The sequence below is a fragment of the Geospiza fortis genome, unplaced genomic scaffold (assembly GCF_000277835.1).
Source record: "Geospiza fortis unplaced genomic scaffold, GeoFor_1.0 scaffold194, whole genome shotgun sequence".
Taxonomy (NCBI): Eukaryota; Metazoa; Chordata; class Aves; order Passeriformes; family Thraupidae; genus Geospiza; species Geospiza fortis.
In genome coordinates this window covers 5850544-5865001 of record NW_005054322.1, presented here as the reverse complement: position 1 = coordinate 5865001, position 14458 = coordinate 5850544, and the positions used below count along the sequence as shown (strand labels likewise).

Sequence of the window (14458 nt, the reverse complement as noted above, 5' to 3'; positions counted from 1 at the left end):
GAACTTGTAATTGAGAGAACAAAGAGCATTTAGCTAGAAAAGACTATTTAGTCAAGGTAGGAAAGATGTAACAAAGTTTGTAAAAATGTAACAAGTAGCAGGCGCACAGTAGTTTGTAGAAAGGACTGTTCCATAAGTGTTTATCTTTGAGAGAAAAGTCTGATGCTGCTATTAAGGAATTGATCATGAATATTACTTGTTAGCAAGCTTATTAATAATTATACTCTTGGCTATCCAGGCTCATGCTATTCTAACTCAATGGTGAAAATATTATAGAAGCTATGTACACTTTTAATAAACATCTCTGGTTATACCATGATGAGGGACCGTGTTTCTCTCATGCGCTTGCAGTGCAGGTTACTTAGGACAGGCTTGATCCTGTGGACCGGGTGGGGATCCTGTGAGTTACTCTCAGCAGGAGTTTACACCTGTGGAGCGCCTTCAGGGTGGAAGGCCCACATCAGACAACAGTGTAGAAATACAAAAGTCCAGTTTCCCCTGTCCCCTGTCCTAGGCTCTGGAAGCAGCAAGGTGTGAAGGCAGTTTAGGTATTGGACTGCTCACCAGACAACCTGTAAAAAACAGCCAAAGGAGGGGCTGGAGGTGGGAGGCTTCCAGTTTGGCACCCGGGCTGAATTCCAGGGCTGGCCAGCTAAAGGTGCACTTTAAAAGGAAGAACAGCTCTTCCCAGTTTTCATCACATGGATAGATGCTGCATTGCCAGTGATACTGAGTTTCATGAGTTTCTTGAGTTTCCTGGTGGTTGATCTATTTTCTTAAGACCCTTGCTTCTGGACTCAGATGACTAAAATAAAAACACCAACTTTTTACTAATAAAATTAAATTTCTATCTCTCAGCTGGTAGAGAAAAGCATAGGAACAAGATCCAAGGTTCATAAAGACAAAATAAAAAGGAAGCATTGAAAGTGTTACGTTTTTTACATTCAAGACTTGTAAATATTTTTCATTATATTTTGCTGGTTAAGTCATGATACTGGTATTTAATAATTCTTGAGAATCCAGTTCTGATCCTCTGACAATTTTCCATCAGTGTAAAATAGCTGAATTGTCAAAAATGAAAAAAGATTTAAGTATTTAGTAAATAATCCAGTTACATACAGGCTGAAGAGAAGGATTAAGTGTGCATTTCTCGGAGGGGTGATGACACACTTTGCATTCCAAAAATAACAGAGAAGGTGGTAAACAGAATCTCTTAACTTGACAGATTTTTAAATTGGTAGGTATTGCTCTTCTGTATCTGATTCTTTTAAGACAGACAAGAAAAATATTACATTTTTATTAAGTCTTGAGATAGCAGAAATATGAAGATAAGTGGGTAAAAAATGAATTCTCTGCCAATATTAAAAACAGGTAGACCAGATGACCTGATGGTGATAGCTTTTCATCTTGGTTCTGCTCCCTGAGAAGTGAGAGCAGATTAGAAAGAAGGTTTAGACTAATAAAATATTAAAGAAGCTTAATAGTAGAAGCAAAAAATAATTATATTAATAATAATTGTAAATCAGCGTAGCAATTAGGGAAAATACTTGTGCTCACTATATTTCTAAAACAAGATTGCAAGTTTTACTGCTAAAATAAAAATATTTTGTTGCTTCTGTAAGCAACTCACTGGCTAGAAAATAACTGATTAAAAAGGTTCAATCAACCCATTTCACATTGATGTAAGTGCAGCACACTAGTCTTAAAATAACTAAAAGATAAACCATTCTTAAGCAATTATTTTCCTGAGAGGTTCTGTAGGGATTGGGTGTTGTCTTGCACTGTTTAATGTTGTGTTGTTTTGTTTTAAATCATGGCCTGGATAAGATTCTGAGTGATGAAGTTTTCAGCTGACGCAGAGGTTGTAACCATGGTCAGATAGAATAAGAACGACTGCCTGGCACTGAGTAAAGTGTGACTTACATCCACGGTCAATCTCAGAACACAAGACCTCAGGATGATGTTGGATACCCTTGGTACCAGAAGGACCATGAACATGTGTTAAAAACATTCTAGGTCTGCTTACAGTCCCTCTAACTCCCTGGAAGGCACCTGCCACCCTGCATGGCCTGTGTGTGCACATGTTGAAAAGCTGGCAGGCATTTCTGGACTAACTTCTCAGGTGTTGTGAATCACAGTCATCCTGACTGCACTGGGTAACACCCTGGTCACACTTGGAGCATCGGTGACAGAGGAAGTCAGGTAATCCCGAAAAGTCCTGGAGCAACAGCAGGGATTAGCCAGTGACAGATGATTTTGGCATGTAGCCCTGTGACAAAAGGAGCGAGATCCTTGGATCCACAAACAGGAAAGATTTTGGAAATATTATCTGAGCTCTTTGTATGGCTCTTAATGTGAGTGACTTAATCACAATCAGACAGGGCTGGATCTGGAAAAAGGACAAGGTGCCCCAGAAGGGGTGTACACAGACTCACACCATCAACACTTATGACTACAAAGGTATTTGTTCAGCAATTGCCTAATTTTGAGGCAGTTAAATTGATGTGGCACTTCTCTGTTGTGCTGCAGAGATCCCTCCAGAACCTGCAGTTCTGCTCCTGTCCTGACCACATATCTCTGCTGCTTGTCCCTGCCTAGGGCAGATCAGGCTCCCAAATCCAGGCAGAGTACTGCAGTTCCTGGAGCCCCCTCAACATGCCCAGTGAGACCACCTCCACCACACCCTGTCATACACCACCCACAGCTCTTCTCAGCTCTGTCTACTTGTTCTACATTAAACTGCCCTGAATGAAATCTCTCCAGGAGCAGAACTTGTTCCTGCTTTTCCTCTCCATGCCAGCCAAGTGCCCTGCTCACAGGTGTGCTGTGCTTGTGCCATGTTCCTCAGCCCTGCCTAGGAAAAGCTCCAAAGCAGCCCCTCACTCCATGACCCTGCTGGGTTTCCTGCACACACACCCTCAGCCAAAGCAGATCATGGGGTTTTGGATTCCCAGCCCCAAGCAAGCACACAGCTTCTGTGATTGGACCTAGCCTTTAGGAGGGAAAAAGGCTTTTGGCAGTAGAGGGCTCTTCCCCTTCTCAGAGTAAGGCATCATGAAATTCAAAGGCTGCAGGATGAGATTTGGGAGATTCAGACTCAGGGCAAAAAAAAAAAAAAAAAGCTCAATGCAAGTAACTAAAAAGTGGGAGAACATCCTACGGTTTGTGGCTGGTTCTTCTGCACTAAATATTCTGCAGCAAAATCAAAGTGATGTTTCAGTTCAAATGGGAGTGAATTAGGTCAGGGAAGTTTTCTGACCTGAAGTAGGTAGAAGATCATGGAATCCACATAGCCCCTCTAGTCTTGTGATTAATTCCCTTTGGTACAGCTATTCCTGACGTGGGATTGCTGGGACCTGTGCTTGCCCTCAGGAACTTACAAAATAATTACATTTGTTGTGTCAACCCATTAGATACTCATAGGCTGCATGCAGACTCATTAGTTAAACTGAATTATGTATTTGCTCTTTGAAAGTTATCAAAGTATTCAGATCTAGCATGTTTCATGGTCTGCCACCATTGCTGCTGCTTTGTACACAGATTTCTGTGGTTACTCCTGGCTTACCAACCACAGACTTTTCATGCGCAAATGCCGGTTTCGGTTATTTCACAGGTTGAAACTGTGGTGGCTGATGTCATCCTGGTCTTTTAATTTCAGCTTACTTTTGATGAAACCCTTTATTGTTAGATTAAAAAACAATAAATATTTGTTTCAGATCTCATATATTAACTTTGTTTTAAAAAAGCTGGCAGCTCAGATTCCTGCAGAGATGTGCACTAGCTCAAACATCAAGGATGTGCAGGCCCCTGGTAGGTACCTCCACACCTGCAGTGCCTGCAAAGGAGCTTGGTCTGCAGTCTCTCCCAGTGAGCAGGGTGTTCATGGAAGGTGGCATGTGATGGGAAAGTATAAAAATAATGCAAATGCATAGTGCACCTGGATTCAGTGCAAGTAATCTGTTTGTCTTTGAGCTGGGTCCAGACTACCCTGTATTTTCCTAGAGCACAGGTAGGCAGTCAGACTCTTGCTGTGAAATCCTCGGGTCTCTCTACCTCCCTTGGAGCCTGCAGCAGTCTGCCTCCTTTCTTGCCTTTCCCCTTTAAGAACAAGCAACCAACAAGAAACCGGTCTTGGGAGAGTTTTGAGATGCCGCTACTGCCTTCCAGCTGCAGTGATGTTCCTTTAGGCTCTGAAGGCATTAATATCCATCAGGTGTCATGTTCCTGTGTTCATTCCAAGCCATTTTTCCCCCATAACTGTAGGAATATCAAGAGCTACCCCAGAACCATGCTCTTCAGTCACATTTACCCACCAGTTTGTGTGTGCTGGTATTGTATTTAATGTGTGAATAATAGTTTTTTCAGCACCTACATACATTTTCTGGAAGGAAGGTGGAGGACAGCAAGGTAGGAAGGTTTTTAGTTAATGAGACTGTTATTTTTTGCTGACAAGATCACTGAGTATCTTAGGAAAAGGGACTCTGATATCCTTCCAAGAAACTAAACAGGAATTTGCATTCCAGAATATTTGTGAAGCATGTGTATTCCAGGAAAAAAACCACAACCCAGTATTTATTGTCACATTGCCTAGGGATTTCAACATCTGTGAGGAAACACTGGTGATCACACAGTGTCCACGTTCTTTATGATGACTTGATTATTTTAGCTCCAAGCCAGTGGAGCAGTACCTGAAGACACTCTCCTGCTAGACCCCCCTCATGTGAACTCAACCTCATGGCAACCCCTCTCTTGTGCTTCAGATATTCCTAAAGCTTTCTCTAGCCTGGGAAAATAAGTTAATCATGAAACAGGTATGCAAGAACCATGCTCCAGCTGAGTGGGATTTTCATATGCAGATGTTGCTGAGGCGAACATTGGTGGAGGCCTAGAGGCAGCGTGAGTGCTCCAGATGTCTTGGCTCCGACATGTTTTGGCAGCCCCTGAGCGAGGGTTGGAGATTGAGTCCTGTTCCTGCAAAGCTGCAGTGACAGAGCACACATGTGAGTTTCACTGGCACTGCAGTTTCAATGCTCCCTTCTGCCCTGGGACCAGCAGAACTTGATGCTATGAGGCCTGATGCTCCCTAATCTTATGGCCCTGCACACAGCTGCAGACACTGACTGCCAGCCACACCACAACTCCAACACTGACACCACAGCCTCAGCCCTGTCTGTGATCCCACCCGGGATCAGGAGATGCTCACAGGCCAATGAGATTTTTGGCCACCTTTTAGACAAGAGCATAAATTGTTGCCCAGCAGGTTGAGCACTGTCTGGATGGCTCCAGCTGAGAAAGAGTTGCTGCTGCTGGTGAAAGCCCCAGGGGATGATGTGCAGCCTCCCTGTGCTCCAGTGCATGGTACCTGCACACCCTGCCGCCAGCTGCAGTTCCTGGCCAAAGGGGCAGAAAAAAGGGCCAAGTATCCACCAGGGAGAAGAGGAAACATTTCACTCAATTTCATAGCTGTCAAAACCAGTCTTAAACTGGGGCTAGAAAACAAGTGAGAAGAAAAGCACTGCTTACATAATCCTTTGGCAGTGGAATGAATCAGGGTTCTTGTGGGAGAAGAGGAATGCAGTTTTAAAGGAATAAACAGCATTCCTGTAGCTGGTAGTAGCTGGATAGTCCTGCTTTCCTGAAGAGCAGCACAGACATTTACCATGGGTTTATGTGCCTTGTGTTTTGTGCCCATGGTCTCTTCTCTGGAGAAAGCTCTGTAAAATGGAACGTTCCTGCTGTTTTCTTTAAAATAATCTGTAATTCCTTGGCCATAACACAAAGGGAGGCACCCATCTGTTTGGTTTTGTGTTTTTTTTCTCTTTTCCACAAATGTCCTTGTTTGTATTAACCAGCAAATCTAATCATCCAGCTCACAGGAGAGTTACACAACTCTCCTGAGATTTCAGTCTATCAGCAAGTCTTGCTTAATACTCCCACATTTGCTTCTTGCTTCAGATTTGTAGCTTCTTTGGCATTACGGCTGTGCTCTTATAAAACAGATTAAACAGCAAAAGGAATGCTGAATGGAAAAGCTGTGTTATTTCCACCTTGCAAGACTTACTGAAATGATCCTGGCTGGGTTAAAACATGAGCTGAAACTCCCACAGGGAGCGTTATTCTGAGTGATTCACATAAACACTCAAAGTCAGTCTTGGTTGAGCTTCCTAGTCAAGGTAGGTAATAGTACACCAGCAGCAGAGCCCCTCTCCCCTCTCCTTTAGAGAACACTGCTGATAGAAGCCTCCTGTTGTTTACTCTCACTGGGAAGCAGCAAGATGAGTACTGGGTAACAACAGAAAACTTGGAGTTTGGGTAACTCTTTCATACAAGGAATTGAGAGTGCCTTTTCTGTGAAACTGCCTAGTGCTGTGAAACATTCTTCCTCTGTGCCCTTGATGTAGGTCATCTGGAGAGGAAAATCTCATCAACCCCTTGAAATGCAGCCAGGTTTATGATAATTTTCTTTTGCAGTTGACTTTTAAGGGAGATAATCTTTCCGGGAGGAGGTCTGAAGAAAGGCAAGTTACAGGTACGTGCATTTCATGTGTCTTGGTAAAGGTGTAGATGGAGTTACTTTCTTTCTCTCTGCTCTGCACTGTCTGGTTTCCAGGAGTTGTCACTCATCCCACCCTTCCTGGTAGCTTTTTGCCATCACCCATGGGCACTGTGTGGGGTCTAAATGTGACCTCAGCACCAGTACTGCAGCCACTGGCACCACTGTGAGGTGGTGTGAACAGCACCAGTGCTCCTGGGCACACAGGGTTCCCCTGCTGCAATGTTGAACTCTTCTCTCTATGAGCTGAAAAATTGCCACAGACTGGAGCATCTACCTGCATGTCATCTTTTATGGGCAGCTTCTGTGGAGATCTTCTTCCCTAGGCTTGCTTTGAGCCCTGCCTGCCCATCTTGGCAGAGGGCTCCTCTGTTGCAGCAGCTTTGGTGGTTTGGAAGCAGCTCTAGCATCAGCTGCTGCAGGGATGCTGATAGAGCCATCGCTGAAACAATGCACATCACTCAGAGCATAGAGCTGAGGAGCCAAGTTTCTGCAGCACTTCCAGATGTGAAGCAGGGGAGTTGGGTTTAGCCTAGTTTTCAGATTTTTTTTCCTTTCTGATTTTTCTGTGTTTTTTTAAAAGCACGATGCAAGCACACAGAGAACAATTTGTACTGTTCACTCACATTCAGCTGCATGTTCCCAGTGGCAGTCACTTAGCATATTTTCTAGCTAAGACTCTCCAATCAAAACCACATCTGTGTGTTGGAGCAGATTGGCAGTAGATATCTTTTCCCCTGAAATCTAAGGAAAATTATCTCATGTCCAGTTTGTCACATATGTGACTTGGCCTCCAAGGTAATCCCATCCTCACAGACCACTCCAAGGATGAGGAGGGGAATGTCTACAGTCACTTAACCAGGAGGCAAATTCCTCTTAATTTCACTTTGAGAAGTATGAACTCAATAAACTCTGTGGGATTTTGATGAAAAGTCCTCAAGGAGACATGATTGCTGAGCAACTTCCTGTGTGGATACCTGGGAGGAAATACAGAGGCTGCTGGAAAATCACACAGAGTATTTGTTTCTGTGGGGAATCAGGAGCAGACCTGAGCTTTTATCCCTGTCAGCATATTGCACTGGTGCTTTAGCTACTCCTTAATATACATCTTACCCTGATTTTGTCCTGCCTGTAGTTTCGAGCAACCTCCTTAATAAATCCTGCAGCATCTCCTGGGGAATTAAACATAAGTGTGAGAGGGGATTAAGTTGTGAGAGGAAGTAAAAAAGCTTCTATTACAGCCTGTCAATGCCTCTTTTCAGGTGATATGAAATGAGTGTGATGATGCACTGGTTGCTGCTGCTCCTTCTGGTCAGCTTTGGCTCACCTGCACCCAGGTTTTCGGTGTGTATCTTTTAGCTGTTTCTGTACTCTCTCAATGGTTCACCATTCCCAGTCATGCAGAGATGGATACTCCCCCACAGGAGGGATGGAGAGCTGCAGGAGCAGAGCAAAAAGGCATCTGCCTGAAGCTAAAGGAATGTCATCCTGATAATAGATGATTTTCATAGCATTAAGGGCTATGCAGCTGTCTGGGAGACTAGACTGACATTACTAAGAATTCAAAACAACAACAAAAATATATTTTTTAAAAATGTATTTTATAGCCAAAATATCAGCTCTTTTCCAGTTTTACACAAAACTAATTCTGGAACCTTGCTGGTTTCACCCATCTGCAGTGCAAGAGCCAAGTTTTCCCTCTCTTATCAGCCTGAGCACTTTCATAGTTTGCAAAACTTCCTCTTGAGCTCATTGAGTGGGGTCAAGACAAATTATTTTCATCCAAAGTAAATTTTTTGTGCATCTGATCATATTCTGGCATGCTCTGATCAATGCCAAGGTTGTTGCAGAAACCCCTTTTCCACTGGTTTCAATTCAACAGCTCACGCTGTGCAAGATTCAGATGTCTCAGGAAGAGATCACCATGACATCATGTTGATCCACATAGGCAGTGTGACATGCTAGGGTGAAGAATAGACAGATATTCCTTTCTCTGTGTCCCTCCTTACCACTGACTGAATTGTGGGGGGTTTTGTTTTATTTTCTCCATAGGATAAAGATATCTGCTTCCTAGACAACAATAAATTAAGACAAAGGTTAAAACACCTTCAAGACTTGCTTTACGTATATGAATTGCAGCTGAAGGACATACTGGAGAACACTTACCACAGAACGAAAAGTGAACTGTTCTCAGGCAACAGGAGCATGCAGCATGAGACGCTTTTACCCACAACCAGTGGAAATTTGATAGTCTATGACCAAGGTACAGTTTGCAGTAGTGTGCCACAATGTGTATTTCTCCCTGCAGTGTCCCACATGTCATATTTTATGTCTGCTAAAAGTTTAAATATTTTTAAATGGGTTGTGATTTAAAATACAGATACATGGGAAGGAGAAGAGCTGACTGGTTGCCCTGACACTAAAAAATATCCCTTGGGGCTAGAGTCACTTATCTGAGCTGTGGGCAGCTATTACCCAGGTACAAAATGGACATCTTCAGTTGGGCTTCTTGCCTGCGGAGAGGAACAATCGCTTCTCATGTTTTCCATCAGATTTACTTTAGGCGTCTGTTTTAGGAAGAGATGGGTCCTTCTTGTGAAGAGCCCATATTCCCTGCGTGGCTTAGGGGAGCCCAGAGTGCCTGGCTCAGCTGCAGCTGTTTGGATGAGCCAAGCCTCCCTGTTCCTCAGCTCCACCATTAGTTCTGTGGCACAGGAACAGGCATGCATACTTTGTCCCTTGGTGTTACTTTGAGAACATGGTCATAAATGACATAATTTCCTGTAGCCAAGGTTTTAGCCTTTGGGCATTACACTGAAAGTGTGAAGCACTGAGATCCTGAAAGGCTCTCTCCTGATACAGCCCTGGTAGAGTTGGACACAGGAGCTTAGCCTCCTATTTTAGAAATATTATTCCCTGATCTTATCAGAAATACAGCTAAGGGTACCTTACCTTTCACATGGAAATTAGCTTCCCTGCAAATTATCTTGCTGACAGATAAAGTTTCAGTCTCAGGCTTTTATGATACAGCCCTGCATCTCACCAAAGATTTGGGCATTATTCCCTCAGAGGGCATGGCTGTAAAGGCTCTCAAGCCTTAAAGCTCTTTGTCAGGCTGGCAGTTTGCAAACTGGTGTAGCTACTACATCGCTGCACCATTTCCTTTGATTTCACAGGCCTTGCAGAGCTATGCACAGGCTGGCCAAGTGTCCTTGTCCCATAGAGCCTCTCAGTGACATCTCCTCTTGGTGGCACACAGCCCTTGGCTTTGCCCCCAGCCCATTTAACAGACAGATACCGTTCTGCCCAGATTGCTCTGCAGTGTATGGCAGGAAGAGCACCACGAGTGGCTACTACCGCATCAGGCCCAGAGCAGACCGAGAGCCCTTCCTGGCATTCTGTGACATGTCCGATGGAGGGGGCTGGACCGTCATTCAGCGGCGCAGTAACGGCAGGGAGAATTTCAACAGGTGGGTGCACTGTTCTGCATCAACAGGGCTTGCAGTCAGGCCACCAGCTCCTACCTCTGTCCTGCTGCCAGGCAAACCCCCATCCTTGAGAAACAGGATGTGCAAGACTATGTATTAGTGATGATAATTTAGGATTAGGACAATCTGGTGGTACCTGTTGGCAGCAGGGGGCCATTTTTAAAATGGATCTGTAACTTCTTTTCCATGGGTTCTCTGCATTTGAATGCATATTTTATCATTATTGAAGACTGTCAAAGGCTCCAAATTGACAGGTGTCTGCTACCAGTGCACAGACTGAGACCTGTTGAACAGATCTGTTCTGATGTGAGGAATTATGTTCAACATGTTGTAACACTTATTATCGTATTCAGATAACTTTTAAAAATGCCAAACCAGATTGTCCTTTTCCTATGCAAAATCCCAGAGAGGTGACTTTCATACTGAAATTTACAGGAGGAGAGATGCTGTGGTAGCACAGTTCAGAAGAAATGTCCTCATGAAGGTTAATTCACTATCACAGCACACACAACATCAGGGCATATCTAATGCCTTCTAAAGTCTATGCAGTGCATTGCAAAGCTACCTCAAGTGACTCTAAGCCAGCTTACGCAGAGATAGCTACCTAGCCATGGTAGTTCAGGTGAAATAAAAATATCCTGAAGAGGAGCATTGACTAGTATGAAGGTCAGGCAGAATGAATATCCATAACAACAACACGAGAAAAGGAATAAACACAGGGTTACTAAGCGCGAAATGATAACACACACTGGAGTATATGAGAATATCAAAGGTAATACATAGAGCAGGTGAATTATGACTTGCTGAAGTGACATCTGAATATCAGGTGTTTTGCTGAAGACCAGTGTGACAGCTGCTGCTTTCCCTTTCCATTTAACTGGAAACATCAGTCTGCAAGCACTGCATCTAGCAGTTTGAAGGTTTGATCCCCAAATATGTCTGTGCACAGTTTAGCAGGGGAAAAGGTAAGCTGCAAGTTGTATTTACTCCTAGATGAGTTGGATACTTTTAGAAAACAGTATGTAGATACAGGTGAAGTTTTACTTGTTACCATACTCAAGTGTCACAAACTATCTAATCCCCTCTCATGATGAAATTTATATCTATAAATTTTTCTGTGCAGGAAATGGGATGATTACAAACTGGGATTTGGGAAATTCCAGGGCAAGAATGATGAATACTGGCTGGGCAACGACCACATCCATGACCTGCTTGCTAGAGGTCCAAGTATTTTTTCTCCTTAGATTTCTCTCTAATTTGCATTAGGTATTCATCTAACATGACACAACTTTATGTTTAGGAGAGTACTCATTAAAGATTGACCTGATGGACTGGCATGGGGAAAGACGCTATGCAATCTATGAAAATTTCCAGCTTGCAAATGAGCAGGTAAGAAATGGAGAGAGCAGTGATTTGCTTGCTTTGGTCTGTGAGGGTGGGGCAGCTGCATACACAGCATCACACCAGTATCAGGGTTGTATCTACAGCTCTGCAAAACTTACCTGCTCTGGTTTCCTGGGCTTCCTAGTTTGTGTGACTGACAAACAGCCCTGGGATCAGGGACATAAACGCAGGACTTCTTCCTTACAACTGAGTACCCAGGTCAATGGGTAACAGGATCACATGTTTGTGCCCTCTTCCTAACTGTGCGGCTGAACAGAGGACAGTTCCCTGCCACAGGGCACAGGGATTCCCACATATATTTGCCTCTAGCCTCATGATTTAAAGTCTTCTGTGAGTGAGAAGACCCTTAGTGTTTGAACCTCTGCAACTAAATGGAACCCTGTTCTCCTGCTTCCTAAGAGAGTGTTTCGGACTGTCACATAAAAGGCAAGTGTCAGAGCAAATCCTCTCAACTTTATTTTAAAATAAAACAGCGAATTCTAATCAAAGCTTTGAAAGAGCAGTTGTAAGTTCCTATCTTGCAGAGAGGTACCTGTAGCACTATACCTACTGCCACAGACACAGAAAGCCCAGAGACAGACACATCCTGTATTTTCATGCTGTGCTTTCTAGCTGTAGACAATGTCCAGCTCCATACAGGTGCTGTTCTTTGCAGACTGAATACCTTTGCCTTCCTGAACACCACATGTAACCAACCCAAATAACCAAGGATACTGCATGGACCAATGCTAGTTCCAACTCCATCACCGCTCCAGAAATGTGCACATCACACTCAGCTTGCAATTAGAAGTTTCTTATGAAAAGTTTGAACAGCTGCATTTCAATACCTTACTGCCATTTTTCATAAAGAAATGAGGCCAGTGATGACAGGAGAAAGCCCACAACACAAATGTGACCATCCACTTAATATCAAATATCTCTTTGACCTGTTAGCTGTGCACAGTGGAACTATTATTCTAAATATTCCTACCAGGATCAGATCATAGAAATCAGATAGCTTCTACTCCTTGGAAGAGCAAAACGCCTATTCATTTATTCTAGCTGAAGAACTGATCTGTTTATGAAGGCAATTACTTGACGCTTGGCAGTTTTTGCTAAGTTGCTCTTGATCAGCTAGAAAGAGCTTTCCATCTTGCTGTAAAGTGTATTAAATGGTTTTTGAATGACAATAAACCTGGAGCCTTTTGTAGCAGCAGCAATTACCAATCCCTTCTGGAAGTTTAAATCCTACATTGATCTACACTAGGATCATTAAAGCATGGAGACAAAAGTCACCCTTGACTTCAACAGTCCTGCCTTTGACAGTGGATGAAAGATCCAGAGCTAATTTGGCCTCAAAACTGTGAGGAAAGGCAGAAAGAATGGATATCAAATACATGTTTCACATATTCTTGCAGGAAAATTACAGGTTATGGTTTGGCACCTATTCTGGTAATGCTGGCGACGCTCTGTCTGGTGGGAGCAATTTTGAAGATCAGTGGTCAGCTTCTCACAGAGGGATGCAGTTCACCACATTTGATAAGGATCACGATCAGTTCCTGGCAGGCAACTGTGCATCAGAGAACAAGGGTGGCTGGTGGTTTAACAGGTATGGAAAACAGCTGATTCCTCTTGGATGTGTAGGTTGTGGGTGGCTGCACAACTGAGAGGACTTGCCTGCCTTACAGCAGCTGAAGGCTGCTGTGTGCACTTGCCACCTCTCACAGCCAAACCTAGATGTTCAGACCTACAGATCCTCAAAGGAAAACAATTTACTACTTTTATTAGAGCAAAGCAGGGAAGTTGAATTCACTTTAAGAAAATGGGTCAGAACAAATGCACAGGGGACAATGACCTGGAAGGAAAAGAGCTCAGTTAAAATTCCTGAAAGTGCTTTGTGTTATACTCCAGTGAAAAAAACAACTGTAGCCATGGTAAGGTGAAGTGTGTAAGGACATTCCCCTAGAGTGGACCCTCTGTCTAAGGGCAGAGCTACCCCACAACAGTTATGAGGGTGTATTTGCTGTTTGGCCATATGCCACACATCAATGGATAGGGATTCATGTTTAACAGCCCTGGAATCCGGGATGTAACTCTCAGATTTTCTCTGCTTTAGTACAGGATGAGCTTCTTAGACCGGATTCTCATCACATACCAATTGAAATTGGTGGAGCTACAAAAATGTACATCAATAGCAGGATTTACCTCCATGAAAAGACATCTGCATTTTTAGGTGTCAATATGGAGCTGCCTACGCTTGAGCTAGGGCATACCAAATGGCATGACACCCCTTTGTTCAGACCCTGCAGTTCTAATGCCCATGGTTAATACACCTGAAGGAGTCAACAGGCAGAATTATCTGACCAGTGCAGGTGTCTGCTTTAGGATGACCCACATATTCCTGTGTTCCACTAAAAAGCAATAACCATTTAGTCCCTCCCGCCCTGGCATATCTAGATATCTGTTGTGTGAGAATGGTACTTCATTGCAATGATGCAGTATTTTCTCATGCTAAACTGAATTCCCTTCTTGTCTTTCCTGCATTGTTTCAAGGTGCCATGCTGTAAACCTCAATGGGAGATACTACAAAAGAGGGAAGTACAGTGGACCCCATGATGACGGCTTGGTTTGGTCTACATGGCACGGGATGTGGTACTCACTGAAATACTCAGCCATGAAAATCAGGGCTCCATTCTTTATCGACAGAGAGAGCGGAGATGGTGAGAACAGTCAGGCCAGCTGAAACTGCTGCTTTGGAAAGAGAAAAGCACAGGCTGAAAAGAATGGTGTAAGTTGATAGCCAGTGCTCTGCTGCTGCCAATTGCCAAACCTGCACTTGATAGCTGGAGTTGCACCTGCTTCTGCTACCTGAGGCTAACAGCACGAGTTGTTTGAGCACAGCCAGACAACAATTTAATAAAAAAACATATGGATCACAGTCATGGAATAACCAGAGATTTCTTTTTCAGCAGTCTTCAAGACTTTGTTGAAGAATGTTTATTGAAAGTTCTCTGGACTTAGAAGGATCAAGCAT

At 43.6% G+C, this 14458-nt stretch overlaps 1 protein-coding gene across 1 annotated transcript; it reads left to right on the top strand.

Moving 5' to 3' along the window:
• Positions 1–6239: 6239 nt before the first annotated feature.
• On the top strand, positions 6240–14167 carry LOC102039239 (fibrinogen-like protein 1). Its single transcript, XM_005420838.2, has 9 exons — positions 6240–6286; positions 6472–6529; positions 7816–7897; positions 8606–8816; positions 9864–10023; positions 11165–11262; positions 11342–11430; positions 12843–13033; positions 13978–14167. The coding sequence occupies exons 3-9, from the start codon at positions 7826–7828 to the stop codon at positions 14165–14167; spliced, it is 1011 nt and encodes a 336-aa protein (XP_005420895.1). The 5' UTR covers positions 6240–6286; positions 6472–6529; positions 7816–7825.
• The last annotated feature ends 291 nt before the right edge of the window (positions 14168–14458 follow it).